Source organism: Carlito syrichta, unplaced genomic scaffold (genome assembly GCF_000164805.1).
Source record: "Carlito syrichta isolate Samal-C Ts95f unplaced genomic scaffold, Tarsius_syrichta-2.0.1 Scaffold305719, whole genome shotgun sequence".
In the NCBI taxonomy this organism is placed as follows: domain Eukaryota; kingdom Metazoa; phylum Chordata; class Mammalia; order Primates; family Tarsiidae; genus Carlito; species Carlito syrichta.
In genome coordinates this window covers 826,388-844,289 of record NW_007249815.1, presented here as the reverse complement: position 1 = coordinate 844,289, position 17,902 = coordinate 826,388, and the positions used below count along the sequence as shown (strand labels likewise).

Genomic DNA, 17,902 nt, shown 5'->3' with positions numbered 1-17,902 from the left:
TTTAAAATAGGCTACATGCAAAAGTTTATTTCCAAGAAAATCCAGTGTCACTAATATATACTTTTACTGTTACCAAATATATCAGTTTTTAGATGTGAAACCATCAAAGCCATCCCTCATTCTCTGTGTTTCAGAGAAATTTGAACTTATTCAGATACAAATAACAACATATTAAAATTTTTGTGTGAAAACTTTTTTCTTTACAAAGCTGGTTATATTTTTAGGTAAGTTAATATCTACTCAAACTAAACACATCACAGAGCACCTTTTCTTTTATATCTTGAAAAACATTCATGAGCAAGAGTGGAAGAGAAAACGATTGATTAGAAAAGCCCACAGTCTTTCAGATTCTCTTTGATTATTATATCTGTAACAGCATCAAATACAAACTTGACATTTTGGGTATCAGTAGCACAGGTCATGTGGGTATAAATTTCTTTATCTTCTTTTTTTAAATTCAGGTCAAGAAACTGGTTCTTGATGTAGTTCCCCGCATCTTCAAATGTGTTTGGTCCTTGTTAAACAAACATTTTAAAGAGGTAAACATTGATAGCATGTTAAAGGGAATCAAATTATAAATAATATCAGTAAACTTTGGGATTGTGCTTTGACATGCTAAGCACTGCAAACTCATAGAGATGAGGGTCAATCATCAGGGATTTATGAAGCATCAACTTGGTGTTGGGAACTATGCTTATCACACTGGAGCCTCCTGGTGGCTAAAGAGTAACTTTTGCATAAAAAAACAATACAGTAGAAATACCAAAATATCTATACAAGAAAGTAAATAACACAAACTTATATGCACATCAAATGCTGTGCATGTTTGGGTTTATGGGTGTGTGTGGGTGTGTGTGTGTGTTTTAATGAGAACTAAAAGAGAAAAATAATATGGATGAGAGATGACTAGAGTGCAGAAGGAGGTGGTGTTTGAGCTGCACCTTGAGAGGTAGCTACGAGAGTGAAAAGTACAAGTGAAAGCAATAAATAAATAAACAAACAAACAAATAAATATATTAATTAATTGATTGATTGATTTTTAAAAAGCGAAAGTGAGTGTGGCCTGTATCAGGAAACTTGAGAATAGAGTTGAGAAATAGATTGATCTTTGAAGAATTCAAAGATTTTTGTACAGGAATTATAGGAAAAGAGGGAGAATAGATGTTGTGGTGTAGACTATAGATTATGCTACTAACTAAACAAAGGATCTGAGATAAAGTCTGTAGAGAGCTCTTCTTGATTGATGTTTTAGCACATTAGTTATATGATAAAGACTGTGCTTTAAAAAGTGTAGATTAGTAGCAGGACCTACAATGAAGCAATGGTAAAAAGACAGAAACAAAATAGGTAGACCAACAAATATAGGACAACTGCAAATGATCTATTGACTGACTTTACCATAGAGTATACTTTGTGGGGACTTGACAGTAGCATAAGGCAGTAGCATACAGATTTTCCAAGGAGATAAGATTTCCCCCCAATTTATTGTTACTAGAACAAAAATTCTGTGATGGGAAATCTTTAAAATCATACAACATGGCTAAAATCCAAAACCCTGGCAATACCAAATGCTGGCAAGGATATGGAATCACAGGAGTTCATTGCTTGTGGGAATGCAAAATGGTACAGTCACTTTGGAAGGCAGTTTGGCAGTCTCTTACAAAACTTGATAATCTTGCCATACAATCCAGCAAGATAATCTTACCATACAATCTAGCAATCATACTTCTAGGTATTTACCTAAAAACTTATGTTCACACAAAAGCCTGCAAATGGATGTTTATAGCAGCTCTTTCATAACTGTCAAAAATTGGGAGCCACCAAGATGTCCCTCAATGGGTGAAAGGATAAACAAACTGTGGTTTGCTTATAGAATGAAATATCATGCAAGAATAAAAAGAAAAGCACTACCAATCCATAAAAAGACACAGAGTACACCAAATGCTGTACTCTGTGAAAGAAACCAGTGAGAAAATGCTACATAGTGTATGATTCTAGCTATATGATATTCTAGAAAAGACAACCTTATAAAAACAATAAAAAGATCAGTCATTGCCAGCAGTTGTATAGGAGGGAGAAGACATGACTAGGTAGAATATAAAAAATTTGGACAGTGAGACTATTCTGTATAATACCATAAATTGTGTATACATGACCTGCATTTGGCATAAACACAGAATTACACAACACTGAGAGTGAACCCTAATTAAACCGTGAACTTTAGTTAATAACTATCAATATCAGTTCATTGATTGTAACACATGTACCACACCAATGTAAGACATTAAATAATAAGGATACTGTGTGAGGGAATGGGAAAGGAAGTACATGGAACTTTTTGTTTTTTGAGTCAGGGTCTCCCTCTGTTGTCCAGGCTGGAGTGTAGTGGCATGATCATGACAATCCCAGCTCACCACAGCCTCGATCTCATGAGCTCAGGTCATCCTTCTGCATCAGCATCCCAAGTAGCTGGGAATACGTGTGCAGGCTATCACACACCCATCTAAATTTTTGATTCTTTTTTTATAGAGACAAAATTTCACTATGTTGCCCAGGGCTGGTCTTGAACTCTAGGGCTCAAGCAATCTGCCTGCCTCATCTTCTCAGTTTGCTAGGATTACAGGTGTGAGCCACTGCACTTAGTCTAAACTCTTTGTGCTTTGTGTCCAAACAGTTCATTTCTTGGTAAAATAAAATATGCTCTAAGAAATAAATCCTAATATATATCCCTGAATTTTGAGTCAGTATTTAATTTTTAATATTCAGTGTAGAATCATGCTTATATTTAATCACATGACAAATGTTTAAACATAGTATAAATGTTTATAATTATGGAAGAAAAATATAAGCATTAATTATAGATTAACTAACATAAATATCTATTTTGACAGAATGCAATGTTCCTATTAACATCTGGGCTACCCCACATACCAAGGGGTAAAACTGAATTTGACATTTTGTTTAAATCATAAATATTTCCTTCTTACATAATTTTATTAACAACAAAGAATCCCACGATTTACCAAAAATTTTTTTCTGAAGGGAAAAAACCCTATCTGTGGAACTTGACATTTATAATCAGTGACTAATGGGATCAGCATTAAAATCCTAAGACTCAGGAAAACCAAAACAAGATAAAATGCCAATATTTGTCAGCTCATTCATGCTATCCCTCTGGAAACAATTCAGACATTGAAGAGCTAATGTGATCTAATATAGTATTACAAGATTTCATTAGGAAATACATAAAAAATGTCAATTTGGAATAAAATTTACATTTCTATTATAATGTTGATGACAATACAATTTGCAATATCATTTGATACATTATATAGAGTAGTAACTCTGGTTCGGGTCTTACCTCTTCCTGTTTACTCACTAGAGCCTTGCTTTAGTGTAAGCAGTGTGGAAAGGGTTCCTCTTTATTTGTAAGATTCTTTTCAATTTAGATCATGTACTTGACTCAAAAAATAATTATAACCTTCACCCTCATAAATACTAAGTGTCAAGATTTGGATAGAAAAAGATATGTTTATACAAGAATTTATTACTATGGAAATAAAAAAAAAAAAAGAATCTTACCAGTGTATTCTGGAAAGCAGATGCTAAGATGTACCTTGGATACTTTTTCTTGAAAGAGATCTTTTTTATTGAGGAACAGGACAATGGAGGTAGTTGCAAAATATTTGTGATTACAGATACTGTTGAACAGGTGAAGGCTTTCATGCATTCTGTTCTGTTAGGTGTAAGAAATGAGAGTATGTAGAGTTATCCTTTGCAAAGTGTGAATATTGGGCATCACAAACAAGAATCTAGAAATAGCATCCAACTTTGGAAGGCTTTCATTGAGTTGGACAGTGTGGTAATACTATAGGTAAGCATAAGCTTTGTTTTTTTACCTTTTTAATTTTTGACTTACCACTTGTTCATCTTCCACTAGGACCATGTCATAGGCACTGAGTGCGGCACAAAATATAATGCACGTAACTCCTTCAAAGCAATGAATCCACTTTTTTCTCTCTGATCTCTGTCCACCTACATCAAACATTCTTTAAGAAAACATCAATGAATAATAAATCTTACAAACACTCATCAAAATTTGCACTGAGCTTATTGTTTAGAGTTATAAATGGATGCTCCCATATCTTTAAATGGTTACTTCTCTGATTTTTATTGATTATAAAATAAGTCTTAGTTGGTCAATTTATAATTTAAGAACTATAGAAAAATATAACATTAACTTATAAAATTGTCTTCATATAGACTTTAGTAAAATGATTCCCACATTGACTTTGAGAAACTGAGAAGTCTAAAGAAATTTGGAGTTTTGATAAAAAAATTAGCCTTAGAAGGTTTGAATCAAGGTTTATACATATTCTTTTGAATGAACAGAAACTACAAGAAGATTGGACATTACTATCATTCTAATACTATGATTCTTCCTTGTTCTCTTAGGTCTTTCTACATTCATTTGTTTATTCAAACAATTACTCTTTGCATTCTATGACGAGACACTGTGCTAGCTCTACTGACACAATGATGAAAAGACAGAGTCACTATCTTAAAATAATTTTCTTTCTGATAGGAAGAAAAACAATTAAGTTATCTTAATATTGTATAATAAATATTCTAATATACAAGGTGAAATGTGAACACACAGGAAGATTTAAGTCAGCCAGGGGGATTGCGAAACTTAGAGAAGAGAAAGTGTTCGAAAACTCAGGCTTCCCTCTATTTCTTATGTCTTAGTAAAAGGCACCATTGTGGAGAGAGGAACATAGTAAAAAACTAGAAGTCATTCTTAATACCTTGCTTTCCATTATCTATATATACTAGACATCCAAAATACATTTCTTCTTTTTTTAACTACTGTGACAGATTTTTTAAAATGCAGTTTCTAACTTTTCTATTTCTTTCCTTATCCTCTCCTCTTGTCCAGGCCACCAACATTTCTCACCAGGGCCACTGCAAGTGTCTCAACTGGTCTCTTGTTTCTACTTTTACAGCCTCAACATCAACTTTCATACCACTAAGAAGTTCATTTTAATGTATTTAATCTAATGTTTAATGCATTTAATACATTTCGTATTATACAATTCTCTGGCTTACAACTATTAAATGGGTTCTGTTTCCCTTAGAATAAAATACACACTTGTTGTGATGACCTATGAAGCTCTAACTGTTCTGGTTACTGCCTATTTCCCAAGTTTATTTCATACCACTTTTCTCTTTTTAATATAGTCTAATAACAAGACCATTCTTTTCACTCTTTTGATATAAACCTTTTTGCTATCTCAGGACTTTGACGCAGGCCTTTTCATTTTCCTGTAATGCCAATTTTTTTTTCTTGCATGACTGTTTAAGACTTTCAAGTCTTAATATCTGTATCTTCTCCAAAAAGGAGACTCCTTGAGCATCAATGTAAATTGTATCTCCCTCTGTCCTCCATTTGCCTTCTACGGTATTTCTTTCCTTTATAGTAATTATCACAATGAATAATTAACTGTTTTTTTTTTACTTTTTACTTTTTTTTTTTTTTTTTGAGTTGGAGTCTCACTCTGTCGCCCAGACTGGAGTGCAGTGGCCGCTCTTGGCCACTGCAACCTTGACCTGCTGGGCTCTGGCAATCCTTCTGCCTCAGCCTTCCAAGTAGCTGGAATTACAGGCACGCGCTACCATGCCCGGCTGATTTTTTATTTATTGTAGAGATGAGGGCTCGCCAAGTTGCCCTGGCGGGTCTCGAACCCACAGGCTCAGGCAATCCACTCACCTCAGCCTCCCATAGCACGGGATACAGGCTGAGCCACCGAGGCTGGCTTTTTTACATGTTTAACAACTATCATCTCCCTAATGAAACAGCAATTTCATGAGGGCAGGAACATTGTCTGTATTAGCATCTGCCAAATCTGCCAAATCTGTATTAGCATCTGCCAGTGCTTGCCATCATGCCCAACATGTAACAGACATGTAATGAATATTTGCTAAATAAGTGAATAGATTCCATGTTAACTGAATGGAGAGGCAAGAATTTATATAAAGAGCATGTACCAATAATGAGGGCATGAGAGAAAATGGTATGTTTGGGTTAAGCAGGTAATTTATATTTTTGGACACATGAAACGTAAGATAAAAACATTGAGCTATATGACCTAATAAGTATCCATTTACCAAATCATGCAACATTTATTTAACAAATATTTCTTAAGCACTTATTATATGCCAGGTATCAAAGATTTAGCCTCAAGAAGCTTCTAGTGGGCTGGTGGTGTTGGTGATGTGGTGTATATGTGTAAAAATAGACTTAAGAGCCCATATAGGATAGGGAGTGTAGGGGATGGGTTGTAATTTGAAATGGAGTGAACAGAAACTGTAGAAGATGACAAATGTGTAAAAACCTAAGGAGATGAGAAATTGAGCCAAGTAGATGTCTGGGGCAATAAGTGTTCCAGGCAAAGACAACAGAAGAAACAGCAAAAGCAAAGGATTTAAGGAGGCAGGATTAAGCATCAAGAGACCAGCTAGCAACAGATTCACTTGGTCTTTCATGTTACTCAAGAAATTTAGATTTTATGTTGCAAACAATAGGGAACCATGGGAGATTTATAGGTAGGGAATTGACATTTTTGTTGATTGTTGTACTAGATCACTTTGATGCAAGTTCAGAAGGTAGATTTAATGAAGAAGAGATTAGAAGCAAAGAAAAAATTATGAAGCTATCATAGTAGTTAAAGCCCAAGGTATTAAGTACCAAAAAGCATCCAAGTTGTACAAATTTCAAGGGTAATAAATATACTTGGAGTAATACATGTCAACCAGTCTACTTACTGAAAATAATCAAAGGTAAAAACACATTATACTTCATATTTTGCATATGAACCAAGTAGAGAAATAGAACTAAAATTCCTCAAATATGTATAATGTATGTATGTGTACTTGCACATCTATATACCAATGCAAAATCACTCCATTTAGTAGTAGATTAAAAGAGAATATTTATATAAGAGTTATAAGAGTTCAATAGTCAGTGGCTTGGAAATTTAATATATATAAGAGTTCAATAGTCAGTGGCTTGGAAATTTAAATCCAGAATCAATGAAGAATATTACCAAAACCTCTGCAGTTTCAGACTTGCAAAATAAATGGAGGAAACACAAAGAATTTTGACTTCAAGGTTACATGATGTACAAATTAACCAACAAACTTAATTTCTAAAAATCAATCAACATTCTTATGGAAGCAAGGATAATAAGTGTGCACTCAGACATTTAGATTTTTAGTCAAATGCTTTAATACATGAAAACATTCGTGTTTTTTCAGACTTTGCAAAATAGTTTTATCTATTCCTTTATTGAAATACCTAAACTATAAAAAGTGGGATACATAGAAATAGTTTAGATAATGACTTTTATTTCCTCCTTAAATTTCATTTCACCAATTGTAATGGATTGATCTTAACACACCTAATACAGGCTTACTGTTTGCCAAGCATTACACGAAAGCACTTTATATTTCATTCATTTAAACCTCACTATGAACACTATGGATACATTTATTATTTTTATTTTTCAGATGAAACTTTAAGCAGTTTTCCTAAGGTTTATTAATTCAACTGATATTTGTTGAGGTTGCTATGTACCAGACACCATGACTAGGTATAAGTCTATTTACTTAGACCAGAGGTGTACACCTAGTACCAGTGCCTATAGTTAGCTCTCAAATTCTTGCGACCAAATTGGAATTATCTTCATTGTGGAGCCTACCCTTCTTCCCCCAGCCCAGGCAGTTGTTCTATCTTGTCAAACACATCACTATGCAAAAAATTTTACAATTTAAACAAATCCCCTCTTCTGGGTGATATTTTTCATTCTTTTAATTAATATAAAATTACTTGCCACATCGTAGATATAATATCCTCCATTTGATCATATGTGAATACATTATGGATCATTTGTTGGCAAAGAAATGTGATACTGTGGTTGGAAAAAGATACATTAATTTGTGGATTTTGGTGAGTTGAGAGTGGGCTTTTCTAATTAAAATCAAACCTCTTATTCCCACCCACTAGATTTTTAACATGGGAGAAGCTCCATAGTCCTAGCTTCCTTTTGTGCTGAGCACTTTCCATTGCTTAAGGGAAAACTAATCATGGAACAAGTACAAAGGTAATCAGATGAATGGAACATATGTACTAAAAGAGACTAAATATTTTATTTCAATTGTAGGAATGGCAATGCTGTAGATATGAACTTCTAGGACAACTTGGTTACGTTTTGTCTTCTAATCAGTTCTTGAATTAGCCTTGTGAGCATTTGTGTTTAGTTTCCTTTTATCTGCTTTTATGCCCAACTATCCCATTTCCCTTAATTTTATTGATACTTTCTTTTATTAATCACATTTATATTTTCAGTTAGAGTATACTCAAATATTAAAAGTCTGAGATAATCCTTTTCTCCATACAATGACTTTGTATAATTGCTCAGATTCCCTGCACAGTGACCAAATATTTTACCTTAGGGAAAATAATCTTAGTTTGCTCATGTTAATAATTTTGTTTTGTTTTTGGCAGGGGATTTATAATAATACAAACAATAACAAACATTATCAAGATAGGGGAATTCAGTTTGTGGGTTCTAGGGAGGACATAAACTCCCCAAGAGAAGGGGGAAAAAGAACTTCATAGACTTCCTATATATTTATTTTCTACAACATAATATTCTCAAATGGCTTTTCCCTAAATTTGAAACATCTGAAGAATTTCTGTGATGAATATCAGATTCGGTAAGCCCAGCAAACTCACTGGCTATGTCTTGTCTTTCTCTGATGGTTCAGCTTCTTTGCATCCTACTGGCAGTATATTAATGCCAGGTGTAAGAGGTAGCTGTTCTCCTTTTCTGGTGAATATATACAACTGATAAATAAAAATCATGAAAATAATACCTTACAGTTGCATATAAGTCATTTTTGAGTTGTGTGCTCTTTCTGAAAAATAAACTCTCATCTATGGTTTTATTTTATCCCCATAATAATTCTTTATGTCAAAGGGGAAAATAGTATTATACTCATTTTTTCCCCAAGTGAAAAAAAACAAAGGCTTTGAGAGTCTAAGTGGTTTATTCCCAAACTCATGATTAGTAGAACTTATGTAATATGACCCTTAGCCCAGTGTTCTTTCAGCATATCATGCAGCTTCCAATAAACATGTTTTAATAGGCATAGCTTTCTTTCAAGGAAGAGAGGACAAAGATTACTCAGTGTTTTATTCACATTGATAAAATGGCTTCCAAAAGTCTATCTTAGATTGAATGCTTATAATCTTCTCATTTTATGACTCACTTGATAAACAATATTTTTTTCTGTGCAGATTGACGTAGGAGACATAGGTCCAGAGAACATTGAATATTTCTCTAATGCCATCTGCTATTATTGAACTGAAATGTTCATTAGAAATCAGGCCAATGGCCAGAGTTTTGCTTTTTTATTGATTATCCTGGACATTGTGCTAGCTCTAAGAATAGTTACATTTTGTTTTGCTATTATTGTAGAAATTTGTTTTTCATATATCTCTTTTTAATTTTGACCTTTCCTCTATTTCAGTTTAGGTCATATTTTACAGAGGTATAAACTATTACAAACAACTAAAACAATTTAGAAATTCCCGAAGTATTTATGTTTTTGACCAATGAAGTATTATTCCGTATGTTAAAAAAAAAACCCGAAAAACTCCATTATGAACATTCTGTAAAAATCAAAACTAAAATCAGAGAAGAACATGTATATTTGCTGACTGAAAAGCGGGATTGGTCAAATATAATGGATAATTAATGAAGAGAATCCATGTGCTTTAATACCTTTAATTCCCTGAATAGTTAAAGTAACCAGAGACTTAATGATGTTGAATGGAACTTACAGTTCTCATTTTTTGGTTTTATTTATTTAATTTGTAATACATATGTATTTGTTAAGTATGATATTAAAGTTAGGATTCTTAAAGTTAAAAAAATGCCTTAAAATAATGAATATTTATCATGTAGCTAAAAATTGACAGGCCAGGCTTTTAAATGACAGCTGAACATTGATTATTTGTTAAATTGCCCATGACATTAATATAGGGTAAGCCACTGGCGTTTTATGGCTTTATACCTACCGGCTGACTGAAAAGTTGAGTTTTATACTTCTATTTTAGGCAATTGGCAAAGCTTTGAGTTTTATGGGATTATGTTAAACAGTAGGCTAAATATTTGACCACACAGGATCATTCACACTTCATATCAGAATAGATTATTATTACATAATTGCCCTTTATAATTCTTGCAACATTATTACATAATCTAGGATAGCTAAAAATCAGTATTGCTACTGCAGCTAATTTACTATTTGTTAGCTGTCTTTGCTAATTCTATAAACATGTGGCTATCTTTGAAAAATCAGTTTCTGACATCTGCTATATGTTTGACTACATAAAAATAGAATTTAATCTGAGTAGAAATTTATTTAGACTATTCTGTTGAATGAGATTTATTCAAGATGTTTGACTCTAATCACAGTTGGTATAACTTTTTCAGATAGCTGTATCTGAGGGTCACCAGGTGAATCTGTGTCATCACTACACATCTATAGCAAAATGGTCTAACCAAGTCTTTCCCTCATGTCTAGTTTCAAAAATTGAGAAAGGTTGATAATTGCAGACATGAATATGCATAGAAGTCTCTCATAATTCCTTAATTGCTTATGGTCAAGAAACAGAATCAAAAGAATTTATAGCCATAAGGGAGTCATGATCTTCAAATTCTCAGAATTATTAATACCATTATATTTTCAACTAAATATGTGTGTGTGTGCAATTGAAAATTTAAATGCCAATCAGGTAATTATGGTTATTGAATAGTATAATTCATAAAGCCAATAAAATGAATTCTGTCATTAAAATCAATTAGATATCACATTATATAACATTATTTTGGCAATATTAATCAAGAACATACCTGAAACAAATATATAGAATACACGAGTTCTTTCTCTATGAGATCTAATAAAAAAATAACAAAGCTAAATTGAGATATAACTGGTGGGTGGACAACCAGACTCACTTCTAAGCTGAGAGGATTCATACTCCACATAAATGAACACATTGTACACAGTTCAACTTCATATCTTAAGGAAACTGTAATTAGTTTTATACCATAGGTCTATTAAACATTCTTGAAAATAGTTCTGTTAAATTTACAAAATCTAAATCTCAATGTTATATTAGTTGTTAATCTTTTCCCTTGGCTCCCATATAGTTTTATATCTGTTTTTAAATCATGGAACAAGTAGGGAGAAAGTTTCTTCTTTTTAATTGTTGGTAAGTCCTTATAAATCTATTTCTAAGTCACTTGCTCCGAGGAACTGTTATATGACAATAGAAGAGTTCACAATTTCATTGCATTTCATTTTCCACTTACATAGTACTTTAATGTCCGTAAAATAATTAATTTTATCAGTTTGACAGTTGAAGTGCTGGTTGGAGAACTCTGGAGTAATTTCCATTAAATTAGATGATACACAAAGATGATCCAGAACATTGGCAGAGATAATTTTTCATTTTGATGTTACTGTTTAAAAATCTAGAGTTCTCTAATTTAATATGTAAATTAAGCCTTTAGTTTTAAATAGTCATAGGATGATTTATGCTATGTGAATACAAATCAATGCTAATGTAATATATTTTATTAGCTGAAATGAAGTAGGAAGATACATTATTTTTATACTTCCTATCTTGAAATACTACAGAATTTTACACTACAAAAGCCTGTGCACTTTTAGGCAATCCTATTTAGCAATTGAAAGAAAAGTGATTCAACTATGAGGATTTATTAAAATAATAATATCGCAATTGTGACTAAACTTAAAATTTTATTTAAATGATTTTATATAGCTCCTTAAGAGAAAAATCTTATTTTAAAACGCTTTGTAGCAAAATTTAAATATTTTAAGAATTTCATTGTTTAAATAAAGATTTTTTGTTAGAGAAATTCCTTGCATTTGAATGAGGAGCTAGTGTATTTTTCATCCTCTTCCTCATCAAAAATACCTTTGATGACAAGTTGTCCTGACTCAGGAGAAAACAAAAATTCTTAAGAAAACGAAACAGCTCAATACCTGTCTTAGTGGATGGCAAAGAGGTAGTAGTTGCACAATAGAGATAATGTTATATCAAAATAATTCCTGACTGAGTTTCACAATTCAGTTCACAAACACCTTATATTTTAGCATTGATACTGATATTTTAAAAGAGAATTAACAAGTCTCGCTTCATTCTCTCTTAAGGGTCAGCAATATATGAAAGTAGAACAGATGACTTTCCTCAATGACTTAATTAAGATAAATACTTCACAGAATTAACCATAGAACTACAAAAGGACTGAGGAAAATGATTATGTGCCAACAGCAGTCTGGAGGCCTATTACTAGAAAAATATATCTTTCAAGAAATATTTTACTTTAAAAAAATAAATGCAAATGCTGTATTCTGCTCAAAATATACTTACGTTTTAAAAATGTATGACTCTATCACTTGGTACTGAATGAAACAGATGTTTCAGGAAATGAACATAATTTTCTGAGGGTTTGTGTTTTTATTGGCAATTGTCTTGTACCCTGGTTTTAGGAGCCCTAACTTGTGAAGTACAGGGATGCTGCTAACTCAAATATATCTTTCCAACATGCTGTCATTTTATCCTTTTCCCCCCATTCTCTCCAAAAGGGATTATAAATGACCAACAACACTTAAAAAAAAAACACTTACTCTACAGAAAAAGGATGATTTCCACCTCAAATTATGTAATCAGTACTGTACATTGTAAGGAGTGTTGTCTTTGAAGACAGAAAGATGTGTATTTTAATCCCATTTCTAGCACTTCTGGTAAGTGTGATTTTCCTTGGGGAAACTGCTCATCTCATTTTAGCCTCCATTTCTTAATTTTTATTCTACATAAGGATAGCAATACCCAGCTCATCATGTTGCTATGAATGTGTAAAGACTGTGTACATGGAGTGCTTGCAATAGTACATTTACTCCTTCAGTAAAAATTAGTTATATTCTTACTCCATTGCTAGCCACTATAAGCGGTAGAGTTGTCAATAGCCATGGTCCCTGGCCTCCTGGAGCGCAAGGCATGGGAGCCAGAAACAAAAACAAAAGAGCAAAGTAATATAGAAACAAGCGATCTCCTATATTGGTCATTTTAAACAAAGAGGAAAGTAGCGTGGTGTTTCAATATTGTAATGGAGATGGCATGGCCAGTGAGGGCTGTTTATTTGCATTTGTCCTCAACTCTGCATTTAGTGCCATAAACTTTGGTGAATTGAATTTGGCCACAATGAGTGAATTTATACCAGAAAAATCATCAAGGGCTGCAAATCACTCCCCACCATCATCTCACTGCCCCATAAATCTTGTTGTGAATGTTTATCAGTGCGCTGCTGGGTGTAATAGGGGCAGGGACATGCAGCGGTGGTAAATAGGTAGGATGGCCAAAGCTCCATGAGGAGATGGCATATGGTTTGGGGACGATAGGAAGGAGATGCTACTTGCAGAGATCCAGGGGCAGAGTACTTTAGTCAAAGAGGTGAGCAGGTGCAAAGGCCCTAAGGCTTGACACGTTAGAGAACAGGTAACGTTAATGGCCAAAACTGACTTTTGATCCAGACCAACTAGGATCCAGAAAATTCCGTTGGCTTATAAAAGGTAAGCTACATCAAGCTGTAACTCTCTGCTAGGACTTCATTTTATCTAATCTTTACCACAGACTTACCAGGCAAATAAATGAAAAGTAACTCTTGTTACTCCTGCTGCTAATTCTTGGAGAAACTGAAATTGGAACTTTGGTCTGAGCAGTCTTAAGACCACACTCAGATCTAGTCTGTTTCAGCGAGACATTTGGAGGAAAGAAAAAAAGAGTGAGACAGTAAAAAGACTGTGTCAAAAATCCTTTTACTGGGGTAGGAGGGTCAGAGGAGAAAAGCACTTGGACTCGGGCTCCCAAAGGAAAATGCAGAAACTGAGTCAAAGATCAGGAGTCCAAAGAAAGTAACTGCCAAAGAGGAACTGTAAAATAGCGATGCCAAGATTGACGACAAACTTTTCTGACATTTGCCAAGAGAGGATGTTGATCCCAATCTGCGCAGTCCCTTCCCCCTAGTTGAATCTTTGGCTCATCTTCCAAAAATTAACTATTTGTGGGCCTGAAATTTAGGTATGAATTTTGAAGCAATTTCTTTCATATTAATTGAAAATATTCTATCTACCTAGCAACTATTTTAAATGAGATATTATGTATATCTCATACTTTAAAACTTTAAAAGCATTTATTCCACTAAAACAAATTTTGTGATGTTGACTAATTACCATTCTCTTAGTTTTTTCCCCACAAATGGATATGAATAATACATGTCACGTTTTCTCTAGTTTTTCTACCCTTTAAAAATGTTCATGTTGGATTGCACAAATTATCAGATTAATCATATTTTTATTGATTTGTTTAATTACTAAAGGTATACAGCTAGAACCTGATATTATGTTTAATCTTCTGTCTTGTCCACAATCCATAGGGAAAGATGCTTAAGTTCCAAGGGATATTTTCTAACATAATGGGTTTTCATGTTTTGGTGCAGTAAAGGAGTATTTTGCATAGAACTTATAGGAAACTCTTGAGAATGCAACAGCAGTGAAAAATAATGACTCATTTTCGTACTCAAAACATGCTTATAAAATATGCTTTGTTATTATAGTAAATAGCATCTCATTCAAATAATTCTCTTCCTAATTATTTGCTTTTCTTTAAGTTAAGGAAACATGAATTAGGATTACTTCAAACAAATAGGAAGCTAGACAGGCAAAGGAAATAGGATTCTGGGCACCTATTGCTTAAATAGTGTTTAAATATATTTTCTCTCCCCTGCCTGCAATTTCCAAAGTATGATGTAAGGTTTAAATATGAGGAAAGAAAATCTGGCCCCACCTGATTAAACCAGAGGAATTTTCACCTGGAAGGAGTGGTGAGGGACTGCAGGAGGGCAATAAAGGACAGCAGCAGCACTGAAAGTAAAATAGGCCTAGTGAGCACGTTCAAACATTACTGCACCTGAGCATGGATTAGAGCGTTTCTACATGAAGAAATATCAAGCCCAATGCATTCTTTTGTCTATAGTTAAGAGACATTTGATCATACCTGAACTGCAAGTCTTTAAAGGAGAATTGAGTTTCAATGATTCCAGTTGTTTTCACTCGAGAATGTAGAACATCTTGCTCATTTGGCACATATGCAGGAGCTGTTATTCTATCTAAATCATTAAGATAGCTAATAAGAAAAAAAAATACAAAACTTAGAATAACCTTTTTTTTAAACTTTGCATTTGAAGACATTAGGATGCAGTACAAATGAGTTTTTAGTTTAGTGTCTATTAAAAATAATAAAATCCAGACTGGTGTTTTTCAAACTCTGCTCATTGGAATGAGTAAATTTGGAAGCTGGGATGTAGCAGATCTGCAGAGTGCTAACTATGGCACACAGCTGACCCCAGGGAGCCTCTTCAAAAGGCAGCTAAGTCAATGCTGCCTTAGCCTGTATTTTATGTCTTCTGTGATAAATTTGCTAGTAGAGAGATAGGAGAATGAACGAACATCTCTCTTTGTAGGGCTTAGACCATTAAAAAAAAAAAAGCTGCCTTATAAGTTGTTGCTAGACTATTCTCAAACTTCTGTAGTTTGAACTTAGGCACTGTGGATTTTAAGAGAATTATTAGTTTAATGTCATAATTTGAAAGTTGTTTGTTATTTTTGCATGGATTACCTAGTTAGGACTCAGGCATTTGCATTAAAGGCCATGGTGCTGTCTAGTTAGCTCAGTAAAAGAACTGTCCTTTTTCTCTCTTGCTGGCATGCTGGAACTAACTCATGAAACTGCAGACTCACTCCTAACCGAGGCTGAATTTACTCAGTATTCCCACTCCCACCTCTTCTTTTTTTTTTTTTTTTTTTTTTTTTTTTTTTGAGTTGGAGTCTCACTCTGTCGCCCAGACTGGAGTGCAGTGGCCGCTTCCGGCCACCGCAGCCTCGACCTGCTGGAGCTCCAGCGATCCTTCCGCCTCAGCCTTCCAAGTAGCCGGAATTACAGGTATGCGCTACCACGCCCGGCTAATTTTTTGATTTACTGTAGAGATGAGGTCTCGCTGCCCAGGCGGGTCTCGAACCCGCCGGCTCAGGCAATCCACTCACCTCAGCCTCCCAAAGGCGCGGGATTACAGGCTGAGCCACCGAGCCCGGCTTCCACCTCTTCTTCTATCAGCTCATTGATGTACCCTAAACTCTTCCAGGAAGCCATATCAAAAAATCCCATTTTATCAGGTTGAATACTGTCTTCTCTCTAGCAGAATCTAAGGCTAGGAATCAGCAGAAGTAAGTCTAATTAAGCTGTGTGCTCTATACGTCTGTTAGACAAAGAACTTGCTCTTAGCTTCTTCATCCTTGAAACTAGATCATGTCCTTAGACTAAAAGGGTTTTGTTGCCTAATCTTTTTTTTTTTTTTTTGAAAACCACTGCTCTAGACTTTTGATACTAAGACTTGAGTAGGTTAGTAATATAACAACTTCTGAAAAAATTTTAAATACAAAATAGATAAGAAGGGAGCACTTCTATTAAGACAGAATTTGAGAGGTAGAATCCAGATGAATGTTAGAATGTTAGTGTTCAAAAGTTGAAGTTGTCTAGGAATAGCATTGAGGAGCTATTGTGCCTTAGCATCCAGCACAGTGCCCTAACAAAGTTATTTTATCATTTAAAAAATAAATTCAGTAGTTATAGAAATTTATTGTTGGAGAATCTTTTTACTTTTAAGCTAAAACAAATTAAAGGTAGGCAAATGTTCCAAAGGGATTTTGGTCAAGAGTAAAAAGAAAATCATCACACCGCTGAAACACAGATTAGGTACAATATGAAAATGTATTACCATTGTTTTATTCTATCAAAGATCATGTTTTTTAAATGAATGATAAATCAAGATATAAATATATTGAAGAAAGTACTGACATAATTTGTGAGCTTATTTTCTATTTTAGCAAGCAAATCCCTTTTGAATTTTCTATTGATTAAATCTGCATATGTGATAAATATACTATTGACCAGTTGATTCATGCAGGAGTAAAAACAAAGCAAAACAAAATCTACCAAAATAAAGCTTGAATTCATTTTAATGAGAGCTAAATGAAAGCCTTGGTAAAGACACATTTTAATGTACTTTTATTTGCATGTATAAATGATTTGAAGCAAAGCAGAGGCAATAGCAGACTGACAAATTTGCATTCAAAATGCTTGTTTAAATAAACAAATATAGAATTTGAATGATATGATCAAACCTGTACTCTAAAGCTTAGAGCAAACAGATGCTATTAGTACATATGAGGGGAGATTCCCAAAAAACCCAGAATTTAGAGCAAACAGATGCTCTTAGTACATATGAGGGGAGATCCCCCCCAAAAACCAGATTTTATTTATAAAAAATATATATATTTATTCTTAAATGTTTAAACTTCAGTCACCTTCAAAGCATTCTCCATTTGATGCAATATACCTATTGAGATGCTTTTTCCAATGCTCAAAACAGTTTTTGAACTTGTCAACTTTGATGCCTTTCAGTGCTTCTACCATTTTTGTTTCACCTCTTCTGCATTGGCAAAATATTTCCTTTTGAGGAATTTTTCATCAGGGAAACAGACAAAAAGTAACTTAGGGTGAGATCCAGCAGTAGGGAGGGTGGGGCACAGGCGTCATGCCGTTTTTGGTTGAAAATTGCTGAGCACTCAGTGCAATGTGGGAAGGTGTGCTCAAATCATCCATCATGAAGTGGATAAGCATGTTGAAATA

The 17,902-nt window shown here is 33.8% G+C and overlaps 1 protein-coding gene across 2 annotated transcripts in view; it reads right to left on the bottom strand.

The window, feature by feature from the left end:
- Positions 1-288: 288 nt before the first annotated feature.
- The window catches only part of GNAT3 (G protein subunit alpha transducin 3), a 52,950-nt gene continuing 35,336 nt past the window's right edge, over positions 289-17,902 (bottom strand). Inside the window, exons 5-8 of one of the 2 annotated variants that reach the window (XM_008062474.1) lie at positions 15,212-15,340; positions 3,920-4,049; positions 3,583-3,736; positions 289-514 (exon numbers count right to left, since the gene is read on the bottom strand). In XM_008062474.1, the coding sequence (XP_008060665.1) occupies positions 324-514; positions 3,583-3,736; positions 3,920-4,049; positions 15,212-15,340 (604 nt within the window). In that variant the 3' untranslated portion in view covers positions 289-323. The remainder of the gene's footprint in view (positions 515-3,582; positions 3,737-3,919; positions 4,050-15,211; positions 15,341-17,902) is intronic. The other variant, XM_008062475.1, reaches the window with a different exon arrangement.